This window comes from Phyllostomus discolor, chromosome 1 (assembly GCF_004126475.2).
Source record: "Phyllostomus discolor isolate MPI-MPIP mPhyDis1 chromosome 1, mPhyDis1.pri.v3, whole genome shotgun sequence".
NCBI lineage: Eukaryota > Metazoa > Chordata > Mammalia > Chiroptera > Phyllostomidae > Phyllostomus > Phyllostomus discolor.
The window spans coordinates 70,182,727-70,202,283 of record NC_040903.2 but is presented as its reverse complement, the minus strand read 5'-3'; the positions used below and the strand labels follow the sequence as shown (position 1 = coordinate 70,202,283).

The 19,557-nt window shown below is 36.4% G+C and overlaps 1 protein-coding gene across 5 annotated transcripts; it reads right to left on the bottom strand.

The window, feature by feature from the left end:
• Positions 1 to 1,259: 1,259 nt before the first annotated feature.
• Positions 1,260 to 19,488, bottom strand: ATP5F1C (ATP synthase F1 subunit gamma). Of its 5 annotated transcripts, none has more exons than XM_028506755.1 (10): positions 19,321 to 19,488; positions 11,628 to 11,662; positions 10,982 to 11,113; positions 8,175 to 8,379; positions 7,527 to 7,670; positions 7,346 to 7,410; positions 6,131 to 6,286; positions 5,560 to 5,656; positions 2,377 to 2,413; positions 1,260 to 1,408 (listed from the first exon to the last, which is right to left on the bottom strand). In XM_028506755.1, the coding sequence occupies exons 1-9, from the start codon at positions 19,374 to 19,376 to the stop codon at positions 2,407 to 2,409; spliced, it is 897 nt and encodes a 298-aa protein (XP_028362556.1). In that variant the 5' UTR covers positions 19,377 to 19,488; the 3' UTR covers positions 1,260 to 1,408; positions 2,377 to 2,406. The 5 variants fall into 5 exon arrangements, with proteins under 5 accessions (XP_028362556.1, XP_028362554.1, XP_035880439.1 ...); XM_028506753.2 differs by having other exon boundaries at positions 19,306 to 19,430; XM_036024546.1 differs by lacking the exon at positions 2,377 to 2,413 and having other exon boundaries at positions 19,306 to 19,431.
• Positions 19,489 to 19,557: the final 69 nt, after the last annotated feature.

Genomic DNA, 19,557 nt, shown 5'->3' with positions numbered 1-19,557 from the left:
CCCCCCAAAAAAGAACCAATGACCCACAGCAGAAATTAGAAAAGGAAAACTACTGGGACAAGTGAAACTGGAAGGGTTATCTGGGATAGGATTATGAGCATACTATGCTCTGCAGTTTAGACAGGTAGAAAGGAGCCTTAAAGTGTAACTTGAATTTTTTACCCGTTATACCCCTCTTTTTTTGCTAAGTGTCATAAGAGTGCAATTACAATGAAAAAATGTTTGCATTAGTATTTTTTCAAAGATTTTTTTTAGAGAGGGGAAGGCAAAAACATCAATGTGTGGGTGCCACTTGCACACTGCCCCTACTAGGGACCTGACCTGCAACCCAGGCGTGTGCTGACTGGGAATCAAACTGGTAACTCTTTGCTTCACAGGCCAATACTCAGTCCACTGAACCACACTAGCCAGGACCATATTTTATCTTTTATAGTTCTGTAGTCTTTGGGGAAATTACTGGGATGGGCAAAAATAAATTTACAGTTGTTCATATGGAAAGCCAACAAATACAAGAATAAACTGTTTTGCATATTTACAACTGTAAATCTACTTTTGCCCACTTCTGTATATATTATTTTTTTTAAATCCTCACCTTACTGATTTTTGAAGGGAAGGGGAGACAGACATGGATCAGTTGCCTCTCATACACATTCTGACCAGGGACAGAAGCTGCAGCCCAGGCACGTGCCCTGACTGGGCATCAAGACATGGCCTTTGTTTGTGGGATGATGCTCCAACAGAGTCACACCAGCCAGGGCAACATTATTTTTATAATGAAAAAACAACAGAAACCCCAACAAACCTGAGTTCCCTATTTTAAACAAATAGAAGCCCCAATATTCGGGCATGGCCAACTCACTGCATGGATCAGCTAGGCATCCAATCTTAATGGTTATCTAAATGTGAATATGGAGTGATTATCATATGGGAATGTTTCTTAGTGTTTGCAAAAAGTACTTAAACATATATTTAGGCTAAGTATATGCCTGGAATTTTTATATTGCACACATGAAGAACAATGAATACCTGCAATCATATATTTACCCCGTTGTGTTGACTGTTCTTTGAAGGTGCAGAAGGATGGGAGCTGGGCTGAGGTTGTGGCCTCTCACCTCTTCCTTCTGCCCTGACCTCAAAGAGGCCAGATTTTAATTAAGGTTGTTTCAGAAGAGCCTCTTCAATTATCTTATCAAAAATAGCAAACAAATAAGCAAAACCCCAAACCTAATAATAGCATGTTAATAGTTTTAACACAGTGATTTTTTTTTTATTGTAAGCTGTTTATTGTAAGATAATTTACAAATATCTTGCTGTCTTTGGTAATTTAAACAATGGACCAACAATTTCTTCTGACCAGGACAGCAGTTAAGCTAAAAACAAATCAGCTGGCTGAATTTTTCTTCTTTACCTGAAAAACAAAGTATGGAATAAAAATTAAGCAGTATTTTTGGAAAAAATAATGACATCAAGAGATAATACAGGGAGTGTTGCTTGTATGTTACCATACAGCTGACATATGTTTTTGTCACGTACCATAACCAACCAATGGCCTATGAGAAACATGCAAGGTAATGTACCTACAGCCATTGTTAGAAGTTTATAATGTATTTTTGTATCTTTATATATATATGTTATACAACACTCAAAAAATTTTTTCTTGAGAAAAGAATATAAAATGCAAAATCCACTCTTTTGATAACTGAAAATTGCCAATTGTTTTTGAGTATTATATTGGGTGTCTTGTCTTTCTTGGGCTTTTTAATTAGCTTATGAATGAACACATTAGATACTTTGGGGTTTTAGTTGGGATTTAACATAGCTTGTATTTTAATTCTTTGGTTCTTTGTTGTTTCTATTAACCCATGGCATTATTTTAATAAATGTTATAATAGCAGCCTATAAAAACTTTGAAAGAGATGACTCATATTTAAAAGTGGGGGTTAAAGAACTGAGTTTACATGTTACTCTACACTAGTGGTTCTCAAATTTTGGTCTGGGGACCCGTTCATGAAATCCATGAGGGCAAGACCACTTCCATAATAATGTTATTTGTCTACTTCAGTCTTATTCTTGAGAGTATCTGACAGAGTTTTCAGAATGTGATATCCTAATGGCATGAACACATAAAAAGATGAGAATCTTGCTGTTGTTTAAGCTTGAGATCCATCACTTTCCCCCAATCTATATTTAATATCTCAAACTAGCTCCCCAGCATTACCCACCCATGTGCTCCCATAAGTTGGCTGCTACTGTAAACAGGCCTAGCAATCTAAACCTCTCATCAGTGTCACCGCTGCTAAATTATCTTCAGCTCTAACGGCGGGTAAATTTTCTGAAAGGAGTATGGGGAGAGTGTGTGAAATATTACCACTTTACCTCTTGTCTGAGGACGAAACTCGATTTTCATTAATCCCTGGTTATTATATTAGAAGAAAAAGACAAACACAAACAAGCTGGTCAAAGGGCAATCCATGCTAGTTAATTCATGTACAATTTCCAACTAAAGAAGTCTGTTTACTTATTTGTTACCTTGAGAATATCACATACTTACCAAAATACTCCTTTAAAACAGAGTCAATCAGTATATAAAAAAAGTTACAGATCTCAATCTGGTTAGAAGCAATAAAGCCATATTCATGCAAGTAGTCAAGACTGAAAGTATAATTGAAATCACTTTTCCTATAAATAGCATACAATATATTATAAATTTTAGGCTGGCAACTAATATTTGACACCTCAAATATTGTGGTTTATTCATGCTTTTTATTTTGTTACTAAAGAGCCAAATGTGTTTGTGTTAAACATCATTAAAGTCTTTAACCAGAATAAACTGATATGTTAGAAAGCATGCAAGTCCACTCATAAAAACAATCCAACCTTGGGACTATAGAGCTACCTTTTTTAAAAAGATTGTTTATTTTTAAAGAGAGGGGAAGGGAAGGAGAAAAACAAATAAAGAAACATCTATATGAGAAACATAGATCAGTTGCCTCTGGTGCACCTCCAACTGGAGGTGCCCATGTGCCCTGACCAGGAATCAAACCAGCGACCTTTTGCTTTGCAGGACAACACCCAACCAACAAGCCATACTGATCAGGGCCAGAGCTGACTTTTTACAAAGGATGTAGAAGGCCTTTCTAAAGGGTGACAATTTAATAATTTCCAATTATTGGAGTCCTTTTATTCTCAGTTTTATGTCTTAATCTTCTGCTCCTTATTTCCGTTGATTTGCTGCTTTGTAGTCAAGTTTCCCACATTTCTAATCTAGAAAGACTCTAGTCTGCAATTTGGCATAAGGTGTATCCTCAACACTTTATTTCTAGCTTTCCTTTTTTAAAAGCAAGAAAAGAACCCTGGTTCTCTGTGTCTTACAGCCCCCTGAACCTTCAGAATGCAGTCTTTCCTTCAGGCCTTCCCACACTTGCCATCCAAAAAGAAACTGGCTTAGCATTGGCATTAAGACATATAACAAGCAGGATAATGAGTAATATAATTATTTAATCCTTGAATTAGTCCCCATGTTCTAGATGACAAAATTGAGTTGCAGAGGCGTATCTTAACCAAGTTTAACAAGACATTAAGTGGCAGGGCCACACATTGCACAGTAGTCTATGATGCTACTAAAACATTAGTGACCAGGCTGAGTGATGGGTTAGTCATCAAGGAAGGATCCTTAAGATAGCAAAGCCGATGGATACAACTAGTAACTTATAGAATGGTCTCAGTAGGTTTTATTTGTGTCTCTTGAGCATTCTCCCCAGTTTCTATCCTCGAGAGACAATCCTTAAGAACCAATTTAAATTTCACCTTAGTGATGAACCTTCCTTAATTCTTAAACACGGACCTATGTTTTCACATAATCAATAAAATATTACTTCTCCCTCTTCTGAACTTCCAGTTCTTAATATACTTATGATGGCATGTTTTTCATTCACTTGACCACAATTTATTGAGGAAGTATGTGCAGGTGATGGGCCTACAAAAGTAAGACAGTCAGTCCCTCCTAAGCCGTAGGAGCACAGAAAGGCAATTCCTAATAAAATGTTAAGTGCTGATAAAGGGAAGCACAGGATGCTGCAGAGAGGTACCCCACCTAAACTATGCAAGAGGGCTTTCTGGAGGAAAGGATTCCCCCAGCTAAGTTAGGAAGGATAAACAGGAGTCAGTCCAATGAAGTACCAAGGGTGCAAGGAGAGAAAAGAATGACATTTGAGGGAAAGACACGTGCCACTCTGAAGGTGAAAGAGCATGATATGTTTGTAGAACTGGAAGTAGATCAGTGTGGCTCAAGTTTCAGGGAAGTGAGAAATGGCACTGGTAAGAGGCTAGACTACAGAGTGTTGGTGGCCAGAAACCATAGGTTCATATACACATACATCAAGTGAAGCTGTTTCTGTGGAATATGAGAGAATGGGTTCTATTATCTTCGTCATACCACTCTGTCACTGGGTCAGCAATTTTTTCTGTGAATGGCTGACAGTAAGTACTTGAGGCTTTGTGGGTCACATACTATCTCTCTTTTTATAACCCTTTAAAAATATGAAAACCAGGCCCTGGCTGGTAACTCAGTTGGTTAGAGTGTTCTCCAGATATACCAAGGTTGTGGTTCGACATACGGTCAGGACACACACAAGAAACAATCAATGAATGCATAAATAAGTGGAACAACAAATCGATGTTTCTCCCTCAAATCAATAAAAATAATAAAGTAAAAGAAAACCATTCTTGGCTCTGTGCCTCAGTTTGCTGACTTCCATTCTACTACAATTTCAAATATAATGTCTATCCTCCCTGTTAAGGCTGTGAGCTTTTTTGAGGGCAAATATTGTCACTGCTACATCCTCAGTGCCTAGCACAGGGTTAGGTACTTCAAGGACTCTCAAAATACATATTTTTTAATTCTGGAGAGAAATGACAAGGATCTGCATTAAACAAGCATAAAGGGGAAAGTCATGGGCTATTCAGAAAGTAAAACTTAGAGAACTTGGTGACCAATTAGTAGGAAGGGACAAAGAGCGAGTCAAAGACACTTCTACACATTTGATCCTTCATCACAATTATCTGCATTGTTTAATCCTGTTAGACAACAAATGCCTTGCAAGGATCACATTCATTAACAATTATACTCTGCATATAGTGAGTGTGCAATTAATAATTTTTTTAATAGAAGTCTCATTATCTTAATCCTGGTTTCACAAACAATATTCTCTTGAGGAAAGTGGTACGCTATCTTATGGTACTGATATAAAAAAACTTAAAAGAGAGATTTTATAAATGATACTGAATTATCCACATCCCTATTCCTAATGCTTTAGGAAAGTGAAAGCTAGCAATATATTGATTCCTAAAATAAGAAACTAAGCCTGACAATAATAAACCAGACATTCCATTTTCACCAAATTTTTATATACTAACAGTAGGGATATAAGACTAAGAAACTGATCACTGCATCTTTAACACACAAAACAAATCCTAAAACTTTTAAACATCCAAAGGTTAACTAACAGACATATAGATACGAGAACAAAAACTCTCGGAAGGCAATCTACAAGTACTCACAGAGCTGCAGCACCAGAGATGATTTCAATCAGCTCCTTTGTGATGACAGCTTGGCGGGTGCGGTTGAAGGTCAAAGTCAATTTGTCAATCATCTCAGCTACAAACAAAACAAAAAGATTAGACAATATAACTAGAAAGGAATTATTTCATTAATTTATTCATAGATATATGTTGCTTAATATAACAATATGATTTGGGGGTGTTTTTTTTTGTTTTTGTTTTGCGGGAGAGAGAGGAATGATGCCAATGTTGTCCTCCCGAAAGTTCAAGATGATATTTTAAAATATCTGGTGAGATACCTTTTTCAAGCACTTGGAAATTTATTGCCTACCAAGTAAGATATACCTCCTTTAAGGCAGACAGTATTACTCCTCTATTTTTTCAGATGAGAAAATTCAAGGAAAAAGATAGTATTTGGTCAAAAGTCTCATGGTACCAGCAGTAAAGCCCAGGACTAGGTCCTAGGCTCTGTTGCTTCTTGATCTACTTAAAGAATGGTCATGTTTTTGATATAAGGGTCTTCATGCTACTCTCATAACAGAATTTTCTCAGAAATCTATTGTGTGCTTACAAGCATTCTTGCTCGCATTGTCCATGGCTGTCATCCTGGCACTTTGCTCACTCGTGGTGGATTCCTTCAGAGAATAGTAAATGATGTTGGCCAGACTGTATTCCTGGTAATTCTGCAGTACGTCAGCATCAATGTCATCATAGATACTCATGCTCTCTGTTAAAACAAGTGGTAAATATCTCTGACTTAAATCAGTACAGACCGATTTAATCAAAATGATTTACTGTTATAAAAATCCTCTATAATTACTGAGCAGAAATATGTGTAAGGTCAAAAGACTCAGTTCTAACAGTTTCATCTATTCCTACAATGTCAAATACAACAGATTTTCAGCAAAATATGTAAACAAAGCACTGTATATTTAAAATAACTACTACATTTCATGGTCATGATGTTATCTAGATAACATCTATTTGAGTGCCTGGCACAAAGCCAGTTTTTTTCCCCAATAAATTAAGAACAAAAACTGATATAATACAAAAATTTCAATTCAGCCTTTTGATTATTGGAGAAATCAGAAAGTGTCAGTAAGGAAAAACAAGAGCAAAAAAAATGTTTCATTAGGGTAACATGGTGAAAACATTGCTGTTTCATCAAACTTAAGATGCTACAGGTTATGATCCATATCTGATGTAACATTAAGAAAGTAACATAGCCAATTAAAAATGATACGCTGTTGACTAGGAGAAGCATCCCAATTTCAGAGATGTAAACAAGTCTACATCTTAGAATAAGAATAGATGAAACATGATACACAATAGGGGCCTTAGGAAAATAAAGTCATTTCCAGAATAAGGTTTCTAGCATGCTTCACTGAGCAATGGTGACTCTATTCAAACGATAAAACAAAAACTTACTGGGCCAATGTATAGAAGCGCTGTGAACACTGTTCTAATCTCTATTCTAGAGCTTCAAATTAACTGGAGTTTAAGGTAGAGTTTGCATACAGAGACTGCAAAGCCAATGTCTAGCTAGGCTAACTCAAGGACAGAAAACATATCTAATGAATGCCCTCAATAGATACTTATTTGTTCAATTAATGAAGGAAGAAGAGTAAGAGTAGCCAAACAATGCAGATTAATACATCATGGAAGCCATTAATAAATGGTGATAGAAACAGCTCACCATCATTCTGCTCCTGACAAACTATTTTCCTAAATGTACAAATCTCCCCTTTCTATGTGGAAAAATACCTGTCATACATAAACTACGTACCAGCACTTGCAATAGTATTAAGAGAAAAGATGGGCTTTTCTTCTGTTTTGTAGGAGATGACAGACCTAGAAATGACAACAAATGCAAATTTCAAAATAATAACTTTTAAACTATTAAACATTTACTTACTTTAAAATCTGAACATAAATATAAAAAGTTTTGACTTCTAAAATTTTCTTGCCTGAATCGATTAAAGATGATAGATCCTTCATCAAATTCATACCCAGAATTTAGTAATTCTAGGGCAATGACTGATGCATCTCCAAAAGTAGGGGGTTTTCTTCCCACTTCTTTGAATGTCACCAGAAACTGGTCAGAATGAGTCCTATGAGATATAAAAGAGAACACATAAAATAGTTCAATGGATTTTTTTCTTCTAAAAGAACAAGGAAAATAAGGAAGAAATCACTACAGATCAAGTATTTTTTGCTTGGGGTGGGGGAGTTGTTCACTGAATTAAGTTGTTCCATACATTATCATGGCTATTACTTTTCTTCAGCACCTGCACAGAACTTAAAGACTAATAAATTGGCCTTTCTTATTTTGTATTTCTCTATGCCTTTATTTTTCTTCTTCTAGTCCTAATTAACTGTTGTTCATTCTGACATTTCTAGACTGTGATGATAGCTCCCCAGAGTTCATTCCTCACTTTTAAAAATGTCAATAGCTTCTGATATTAACATTGCATTCCACTTACGGCTTGGATGAAGAAGCGAAACACAAGTAGAAAATGGGGGAAATCTATACGTTCTAGTATATACTGGTAAAATAAAAACAAAACAAAAAGCATATAAAGCACCCTTTTACCCATAATATATATTTAAATTACCTATAAAGTATACCCCTGATTTTATCTCCAATTCCAACAATCTTAACTTCTTTCCCAGCTGCTGTGAGCGTAGCCACCTCATTTTTCATCTGTTTAGCGACTGAGGAATGGATAGCACCACAAAGCCCTCTATCTGAGGATACACCGATAAGGAGGTGTTTCTTCTTTTCTTCAGGGCCCTTAATATCAGCCTTTTCATATAGAGCTTTAAAACAAACAAAAAGCACAGCAAGAATTTTTATATGTAATCCATACTAAATACAGTAATCCTAAATACAAAAAAGCTGGCTGTTTTCAAAATGATGCATTTCAATTTAGGTGGCATTTGACTAATATAATCAAAACTCCCCATCTACTTATTCCATTAAAAATTAAAATTAAAATTAAAACCAAAAAGGTTTAAATCTCTATATAACAAAGGTTCCTAAGGACCCATTAATGGCAACTTTATCTTAAATACTGACTAAAAGATATCTCTGGTACCATTAAAGAACTTTTAATGAGGCCAGAATTATAGAGGTGTAACAACTTATTTACTATCAAACTTCTAAATAATGTAAACCCTCAGTACACAACAAGCCCGAAAAAAACCAGGAAGCAAATCTTTGCTGACCTGTTTATATAATTTGCATATCAAGCTCTTATAAAAATCAATAATATCCTCAGGTGAGGATAAAATAAAAAAACTGGTGATATTAAAATAATGATGCCAATTTCATTTTGGGTGTTATTTTAACAACCTTACTTTGGTGGTCTAGTTTTCCAAGAAGCAAAGGCCAAGAGAAGATTCAGTAGGACAAAATATACATGGACTTGACTAGGCGATATGTCTGTGAGAAAACAGGAAGTCAGAGTCATCATACCATGATGCAGGTCTGAGCCATGGAAAGAAAGGCTGAGGGGCAGCTTCCCAGATCACTGTACAATTTAAGGGAAGTCAGTAAGGTTGCTGAGAATCCTAGGTCTCCCAAGAACACGCCTACCTGTATCAGCCTGTGCTCAGGTGCAGGCCAGCAGCAGGCCACAGAAAGCATGGCATGGAAGCAAATGCAGGATGGACTTTAGCAGCTAGTGCTCACTGTAGTCGCAAGGTTCATCTTCATGGCTGCCACATTCACCCATTTCAACAAAATTCCTATTACTACCTTTTTCAGTATAGAGCAATGATTTTCAAGTTTCAATACCAGAGACCCTCAACAAAAAGCAGAGATGTTCAACTCCAAAGTTGAGTAGAGTGGGGAGAATATTTCTTTTAAGTTTCTTCTTATATTATACAGTATAAAATACCTACTTTACATTTTAAAAAAGATTTTATATATTTTTTAGAGAGGGGAAGGGAAGGAGAAAGAGAGGGAGAGAAACATCATTGTGTGGTTGCCTCTCACGTGTCCTCTACTGGGCACATGGCCCACAATCCAGGCTTGTATGTGCCCTAGACTGGGAATTGAACTGGCAACCCTCTGATTCGCAGGCCAGCACTCAACCACTGAGCCACACCGGCTAGGGCAACACTTTTAAGTATTTAAATTGATTAGTCATTTAATATTTACCAGTTAGTGTATTTTTAGTTTGAAGGACTTTAGAAGCTGATTGGCAACTTCAAGTTGGAGTTTTGGTATTTCTCATAAATACTAGAATCAGATATCTAAGCCAGTTTCTTCTTTATTAGATAATTTTGTGGTTATAGACTTTTGAAGGGTAACAAATTTATTAACTTGTCAATACCACCAAGTAAAATGACTTTCTTTTTTCACATAACTACAGAGTAATTTACCAATGAACACCTGCTGAGCCTCCAACTAGATGCTTAGTATTGTGCTAGGCAGGGAAGGAGACATGAAATCCAATAGCTGCAGCTGATAAGAATTACTAAAACCTAACAACTTAGCAACTCTCCTCTAAGTGAAACTAAGTATGTTGTTTTAAACCAAGGAGCCATTTCCACTGAGGCCTAGTGCTCTATCATTTCCTCGAGAAAATTTTCTTTAGCAGTATAAATGTACGTTTAAAAAATATGGAAGAACACAAGAAAACTGCATAGACCAATTTACTTCTGATACACAGATAATATATAGACATATTTTCTTTAATTTAGAAATGAGCAAGTTTCACTTTATAGTTGATATTTAAACACTGCACTCACATATGTATTCATAACCTATGTCCATGATTACTTGGTCAACTCTCCACTGCAGCATACCACCTCTTCCCCACCACATAGTCCTAAAATATCACATCAGAACTAATAGCATGAAATCAAGCACTGGAGTTTGATGCACCATGTTGCTAAATTCTTTTATTGGTACACTGAACAATGTAGAAAACTTTTCAGAGTACTTAAAAAGTTAACATAATAGGTATCTGATCTCAGGCAAGTTACTTGATGTCAATGAGCTTCAGTTTTTTCCATCTGCAAAGCAGAGGCTGAATCAGTTCCTACCCTCAAAGGGTTGCTGTAAAAAGTGAGTACATGGAGCTGTGGCTGGTATGGCTGAGTGGACTGAGTGCCAGCCTGTGAACAGAAAGGTTGCCAGTTTGATCCCCAGTCAGCACTTGCCTGTGTTGCAGGCCGGGTCCTCAGCTGGAGGTATACGAGAGGCAACCAATGGATGTAACTCTCACACACTGATGTTTCTCTCCCTTTCTCCCTCCCTTCCCCTCTAAAAATAAAAAAAAGGAAAATGAGTACATGTAAAATACTCAAAATAGGCCCACCATCATGGTAAGCACTAAATAGAAGTCATTAGAAATGATCATCTTTATGTTAAATAGCTCTTCATAATTTGTGAATTACACTCTAATCTTACCCAAAGATCCTATTCCATACACTCGAGCTGGTTTCAGCTCCCTTTCAGCTCGGGCATATTTTGCTGCTGCTACCATTTTCATAGACTTGGTAATTTTCTGGATGTTTTTGATTGACTTCAGTCGCCTGGTAACTGAAAAACGGAAGTGCTAGGTTACGATAAAAGTTATAATGTCATTTGTGAATATACTGAAATATGGTATTTTTCTAAACTGCCAGGTAGAATAATTAGCATTTAGACCATCAATTAACAGCATGATGCTAAACTAGGCTTAATGTTAGAATGAGCACTAATAAAAGGTCAAACTCAGCTGACAACACAAGAAAATGGTAAATCATACATTAAAAATATGAAACGGTATTGAAAATGGCCTTCAACCACATATTCCATTACATTTTTATATATCTACAAGTAGTTTTTCTTAATTAAAACATTATCATTCTATAGAGAATAGAATCAGAACCACCATGGTCACCTCCCACTGGTCTTTTCTAAAACAAGTTCAGTGACCCACACATATGATACAGATTAATTTTGTCGGTTTTGACCAAATAAATAATGGGCTTTAAAAAGCAGCATAATTTTGAAAGTGTTATTTGTCAAAATGTAGTTTTTCTTAATTCACATATTGAAACAAAGTACTTACTATCTTTCAGAGTTGCCATATTTCGAACTTGGATCCTGAAAATAAAAGTTATAAAAGTATTTTAGTTTTTTTAAAAGATGGCTCAATTATATAACTTTAAAAACTCTCAAAGTTATTACTATGTTTACTTAAAGAATACCCCATAAAGAACTACTCAAATATAGGACTCTGAATGTATATATATTTATTTTTAAATTCCTTAATACTGATACCAATCGCTGTAATAAAGGCCTCATTTTATTTGACCTAACACAAACTTTTCACTGAAATCACAATGGCATTCACACATGCTCTATCCCCACCTCCATGTCTTTGCCTGTATTGTTTTCCCAACAGAAAAGTTATTTCCCGTTAGGCTACTCAACTCTCAAGGTCAGCCACCTCTAAAAAATGCATTCCTTGACTTTCTCGGTTCACCAAAATCTTTTCAAATAACAGTTATACACTCTAACACAACAAAAGGATGAAAGTACAGTTTATTTCAACCAATTCTTAGCTTCTCCAACTGAATTCAATAAACATTTACTAAGTAGTAACTATTCTTCAGGACATGGTCTCTGATCACAAGCAGTATACTATCATAAACGAGATTCATGAAAACTTAGATGTACATAAAATTTACATTAGGTTTTCTACAGTCTTTAAAGTATAACACATAAGACTTAAATGTAATGTTACTGACAGGTAAGTATGAGAGGATCCCTGTCCTATGGGGGAAAACAACATGTTATCCAACATAAATTATCTTCCAGCCCTTATATCCATACAAAATACCTATGTTGGCCCAGTAAGGTCCACGGAAGAACTGAAGAATCAGGTAATGAATGTTTATAAGCCCACAAATCAGTTTAGTTTTTCAGTGTATCTTGGATGGCAGTGAAAAGCACAAAATGACTTTGGAATACTGATGACATGGAGACTAGACAGGGGCTGCTGTGGCTTCCAGACAGAAGAAACAAGGACCTGGACTAAGATGTCAGCAAAGCCAACAAGAGACTAAGTGTGAGATCACATTCTTAAGAATGAAAAGGAAAACGGTAAGAATGACCCAAAATTTTCTGACTGAATGACCTGAGTGGACAGTGTTGTTATTAACCGAGATAGATTATGCTGGGTGCAGGTGACCTCCGTGGGGACAATGATTTTTGTATATGATATAGTTAAAAAGACCATGGGACCTGGTGGAAATGTGCAATGGGTATGAGTAACATATGAGGATTTGAGATACATGTTTATAACTATCAGTAAACACAGTAGTTGATGCCTCCCCCCAAAAAGAAAGTGGAAATAGGATTAGAAGCAGAGGGACATTCCTAATTCTATGAGGTTACTTAGCATTATCCTAATATTAAAACCACATAAACACAAGAAATAACAATTAGAGAATAATAACTCCCATGAACAGAGGCAAAAATCCTTAACAAAATATTACCAAGTTGAATCCAACAATATATTAAAGTGAATTACACACCACAACTAAGTGGGATTTATTCCAGGTATGCAAGGTTGGTTCATCATTTAACAATCAAGTACGGTAATATCCATCATGTCAACAGGTTAAAGAAAAATCGTATGATCAAGAAATGTAGAAAAAGCATTTGATATAATGTAATACCCTTTCATGATAAATCACCTCTTAACAAAGTAAGTAGAAAACTTCCTTAACCCACTAAATAACATTTACGAAACACTCTAGTGTTTAATGATGAGAAAGTAGAAATATTCTCCCTAAGACTGGGAACTAGACAAGGATGTCCTTCCGCTCCTACCACTCCTATTCAACATCATACTGGATGTCCTAGTAAATACAGTAAGACGAGAAAAGGAAATAAAAGGACACAGACTGGGAGGGAAGAAATAAAACTGTCTTTGTTCATAGGTGATATGATTGTCTCGGTAGAATGTCACAAAGAATTGGCAAAAAAACTCCTGGAACTAATAACCAATTATAGTAAGGTATATATAAAATTTAATCACTTCTCTTTATACCAGCTATGAGCAATTGAAGTTTCAAGGTAAAAAAACAACAACATAGATTATAGACTTAAAAATGGTCGAGATGATAAATTCTATGTATACTCTACAATTAAAAAAAAGCACAAAGATGTATATAAACCTGACAAAATATACATAAGATCTATATGAGGAAAACTGCAAAACTAAGAAATGAAAGATCTAAATAACTGAAGAGATTCCATATTCATAAATAGGAAGATTCAATGTTGCTAATACATCAATTCTTCCCAACTTGATCTATAGATTAATACAATTCCAATCAAAACCTCAGCAAGTTATGTTGTGACTATCAATAAACTAATTTTAATGTCTACATCAAAAGGCAAAACACCCAGAATAGCCAACACAATAGTGAAGAAGAACAAAGCCTGAGAACTGACACTACTTGATTTCGAGACTTACTATAAAATTACAAGACAGATCACCCTGGCATTAAGCAGATCAATGGAACAGAACAGAGAGCCCAGAAACAGACTCACACAAATACATCAATGTAAGTTTGATAAAATAGCAAAAGTCATTATGTGGAGATAGGTTACTGTTTTCTACAAATGGTGCCGGACCACTGGACATATGCAAAAAACTAGTAGTCTAGACAACATTCTACACATTTTATAAAAATTAACCCAAAGTGGATCATAGATCTAAATATAAAACACAAATCTATAATTTTCTATGAGATACGACAGGAGAAAATCTAGATGCTTTGGGTTTGGCCAGGTTTTTAGGTAAAACACCAAAAGCATGATCCATGAAAGAAAAATAATTGATAAGCTGGACTTTATTAAATTTAACAACTTCTGCTCTTCAAGACACTGTTAAGAGAATGAGAAGACAAGCTACACACTGGAAAAAAATATTTGCAAAACACGTATCTGATAAAGGACTATTACCCAACATATACAAAGAACTTTTAAAATTCAACAATAATATAACCCAAATTTAAAAAATGGGCAAAAGACTGGAATAAAAACCTCACCAAAGAGATACAGGAGGCAAATAAGCATATAAAAAGATGTTCAGTATCCTATGTCATTAGGGAATTACAAATTGAAACAATGAGATATAAATACAAACCTGTAAGAATGGCTAAAATTTAACAGACAATACCAACTGATGAGGAGGATATGGAGCAAAAGGAATTCTCATTACCAGTGGGAATAAAAAAATGGTTTCACAGTTTCTTCCATATCTTAAACATAGTTTAACTTATGATCCAGCAATCATGCTCCTTAGTATCTAACCTATTTTGCTGAAAACTTCTCGTTTGTCTACACAAAAACCAGCACATGAAGCTTATAGTAGCTTTACTCATGTTCATCAAAAACTGGAGGTAACCAAGGTGTCCTTCAATGTGAATGAATGGATAAACTGGTAAATCCACAGAATGGAGTATTACTCAGAAATAAAAAGAACCCAATCTTTAAAGGTTTTTATATACTGATTCTACCTATATGGCATTCCTGAAAGAATTATACCAACAGTAAAAAGGTCAGTGGTGGCCAGGATTTGGGGGACAGATTTTTTAGGGCAGCAAAAATACTCTGTATGATACTATAATGATAGGCAAATGTCATTATGCATCTATGAAAACCCATAGAACTATACAATAGGAGTGACCTTAAACTCTGGACCTTGGTGTATAATGTATTAATACTGATTCCTTAATTGTTGTACATATACCACACTAATGCAAGATGTTAATAATTGGGGATACTGTTCGAAGAGGGGTGTGGATATATGGAATGCTATAAGTCTAAAATTGTACTAAAAATACAGTCTATTAATAATAACTTTAAAATGCAAGTTATGACATGGAATGTTATCTGATCCCATTGTTGTGATTGTGTTTACGTGCATAAAAGTCTGAAAGGTCATAACCAAAACAGTCATCTTTAGAAATCTCGACTTATCTTACTACTGGTATCACACTGCTAAAGAAAAATATGGAAATAAGAGGAAGGAGACTTTGTGAAAATATTGGTTTGGTTAGAATGGATTTACTAAAGATTAAAGCTGTTAAATGCTGACAAGCACTGCTATTTTGTGTACAGACTTATCAGACATAATGACCATTCCATTAACAAATAGCACTTGAAAACTGACCCCTTTTTTGGTATAAGGACTTTTTCACTCCAAACACTCTAAATTTATAGATTATAAACAGTGACAGTTGGACGTTATGGTTATAGGCTGACAGTCCAACTTAACCGACACAAGTTTCTAGTCAGAGAGTAAGATGTGGACAAATTTGAATTGCATGCCATATTTGGATGAACACAATGTTTTTGGTTTCCATAGTGTCCCAAATGAGGTATGAAAAGGTAGGATCTTTTGTGATTCTTCATGCTTTGCTCATGGCCTAATTTTCTATTTTGAAGCGTTCTCATGTTTAGTCTCTGCTTACTTCTAAAAAAGATGTCAATCTATTTTACAATTTTATTTTTTAAGTACAATTTGAGTACAGAATAACCATGAGCTGATTTAAAATCTCTAGCTTGCCCTGTCTACTGAATATAGAGTATTTGCAAACCAAAACTTCTGAATCAGTTTTATGTTCTGGAAAATTGCACCCTGTCTTGATATTCATTTAGGATATTGAGAAACTAGAAATGTGGATGGAAAAAAATCACACAGATTGTGGATTACCATTATCTGCTCACTGTACAACATTGTTAGGAAAGCTGCAGAAGGCAGTGTGGAGGAAGTCAGCAAGGATGCTGGATGAATGATTTATCAAAGAATTTTAAGGAGCATATAAATGCTGTATAATATAAAAATCAAGGAAGCAGCATTCACTAAAATTAAGGAAAATTATGAAGTATGTCTAATTCTAATATTGAATGCCTGCATGAAGTCCACCACCTGCCCCTCAACCAAAAAAATGACTCCCTCGCACTTCTTCACCATCGCCCATGATGGAGTCTTCATTCACAAGCACAATAAGCCTTCTCACGTATTTTACACAGACATCATCGTTATAAATTCATTTTAATTTTTCAGTTGATGCACCTGGATCCACACCAGCATGTCTTCCACTGCTCTTGGTTCTTTACAAATACTGACTCATTTAATCCTCACACTAACCCATTAATTGTGTAGTATCATCACCTCTACTTAATGGACAAAGAAATGATACAGAGACATAGACATTAATTTGTCCAAGGTCACACAGCCAGGTGAGACGCAGTCAGGATATACACCACAGCGGTTTGGCTCCAGTCCATCTTAAACTATACTCTGCTGCCTCGCACTTTTTATTTATTAAGTAAATATCTGCTCTTAGTTTCAGATAAAAATCTTCCATTTCTCTCCTGAAATGCCATCTCTCTTTCTTTTCAATGTATCTAGTTCAATTTATGGCCACTGGTCTTTTATCATAAAATGTTCCATTTTAGAGTGTATAAACAGTAGGAAATAGAGATGTATTTTCCCCTAATTTGAGACAGAAAAAGCAGAGACTCTTTTCCTCAAATTTCTCATTTCCATTGTCTTAAATGCTACTTTTTTTAAAAAAGTTAATTTCTAAAAGTTTAAGGTACTTTCTGATCCCTTAAACAATTAAAATAATTTCATCACAATTTTATTTAGCCTCATGCTTAATGTTGTTAGCACGGAAACCTCCTTGAAGCAAAAACTAACAACCACCTACTGCACATTTAAAAGCTTCCAATAACCAAAACCAAGGGAATGCCCCTTCATGGTTCTGTTAAAGCAAGGGTATTTTTGTACCCTTCCGAATTAATTCTGTACTTAAGACGGTTTTCATTTCTGAATTTAAAGGTCAATTATAATGAATGGGAAGGGAAGGGAAGGGTAGAACAGACAGGGAAGACATCAGGCCTCAAGAGTGACAGAAAACACAAAAAAGACAGAACATGCTTTCCACAGTGGAATACCAATGTTTGACGAACATTCATAATCTACCAATATTCCAAAGGTTAGATTAATTAGATTAAGGTCAGGGACTATGACCTTCATTTGATAACTGAGGTTCCAATTTAGGCCTGTGGCATTACCCCTCTCAGGCTTAAGGAGCTCTTATTTAAAACAATTCTTTATTAAAAGATCTTCAAATTGTCTTACAGCATTTTAAAAAAGGTTATTTCTACAGTGTTATGCAAAATATGTTGTCCTTATTTCAGGAACTCTTCACATTTTAAAAAGATCAACCCGGATACCACTCAAGGTTTTAAATATACTGACAGGTAACATTAATACACAGTAAGATAGGGAAGGAAGGAGGGTGAATGTTTGCTGAGCACCACCACATGCCAAGAACTGTTCTGTAAGCTAAATCACTAAGAACATGTCTATTTGTTTAGTTGACCACCACGCTTTAGCAACTTAATGCAGACCAGGAACCTAACAAATGTGTGCCAAGTGATTTGCAAATGGCACAACTGAGAATTCAACAAAGGTAACTTCCTAATTCTCATTAATATTCTTTTCCAATATTAGGAAAAACTGACTCCCATGGCAAATCCACCAACATTTTTATGCAGGCACTTCGCATTACATTAATTCCTTACCCTAAAAATCTTGTCTATTGTTTTAAATTTTTTGCTTAATGAAAAACATACCTATTTCAATTAATACTGTATAGTCCCTTCACATAAACTAGGATACAAAAATCTAGTTTAGTGTTATAGCTCCTTGAATTCTCCCTTACTGTAAACCCAGGGAATTGCTACACCCAGCCTATAACTAATAATCTCCTTAGTACTGTGTCTGAAATGGTCCCAGACTTTGACTAGCATCAAGACATTTCATCCTACCAGATGGTCCCACAAACCATCCTTTATCTGACTATTCGTCCTACGCTTTCTAATATGCAATTTTTTTTCGGGAACCAATGCTTAAAATTGTTAAAAATTACACAGCAGTTAGGTACTTAAATCTACCTCCTCCTCCTCTCAGGACCTTGGGACAATTTCATGACCTTGCAGGGCTACTGCTTCGGCATAATGGTTTCAGGATACTGCAAGGTGTCTTTCTCTTCCTCGCCAACATATTTTTTAAGGTCTCTTTTGCACCCAAACTATCCTCGGCCCACGAGGGCACTTATTTGATTCACCAGTGCCCAACAAAGCCCCTATTACGTGGTAGGTGCTTAATAAACGTTCTGCCTGAATCAAACAGCTCTTAAAGTGTTAACTCCGCTGTACACTGGCCCATGCAAACCCTGCCAAACATTGGGTAGTTTCAAAAGCCGTCAAGGATTTAAAGCACAACTTAACCTTCCCCTAGACCTTGCCTTTGGTTCTCCCTTCCCCCTCACTTTGTGGGCCCAGGAAAAAAGACTGCACCATACTCATTGCCTGGTACAGAACAGGAGCTCCGCAATTACTTATGCGATGAATGACTACAAGACAGCCCTGAAATTAATTCGGACTAAAGTTTCAATCCCGAGGAACAAGATGACAATTACTCGTGGCCCTCATCCTGCCCCATCCCACTTCAGGAGAAGTGGCGTGACCTTGTGGTCTCTCGAGCCCTTTCGCGTGAGCTCTCTGAATAGGAGGCGCTTCCTGAGGCCCGGGCCTCCGCGGGACCAGGGGCCTGCCTCGTCCTGAGACCCTTGTTGCGCCCCACTCGCCTCCACCCGCTTCCCCTTCCCTCTAATCGAGTTCTTCCATCCCTTGCACCCTTTCGTTCCTACCGCAAGCTGCCATACCATTGTGGCTGCACCGCCCAGGCCGAGACCCCTACGACGCCCGCCCGAGAAAACATGGTGGTATACGGCCCCGCTGAAGGTCGGTGAGACAGGCCTCACTGCGCATGTGCAAGAGCTTCCCCACGCCCACTCCTATCCCGCTTTCTTTTTCAGCCTCGCTTCCTGTTTGACAAACGGAGGTAAACATCGCGAGCTTACCAAGGCCCCACCTTTTTCCGGCTCCTAGCTGGTATTTGT

What these genes read in the sequence shown, in the direction of transcription:
- ATP5F1C (XM_028506753.2), bottom strand. Translation starts at nt 19,376, where the DNA reads ATGTTTTCTCGGGCGGGCGTCGTAGGGGTCTCGGCCTGGGCGGTGCAG. An exon ending in ATCATCTTTAATCGATTCAG is followed by an intron (nt 7,411 to 7,526) that starts GCAAGAAAATTT and finishes TGTCATTTCTAG; the next exon opens with GTCTGTCATCTCCTACAAAA. An exon ending in CAATGCGAGCAAGAATGCTT is followed by an intron (nt 5,657 to 6,130) that starts GTAAGCACACAA and finishes TTTTGTTTGTAG; the next exon opens with CTGAGATGATTGACAAATTG.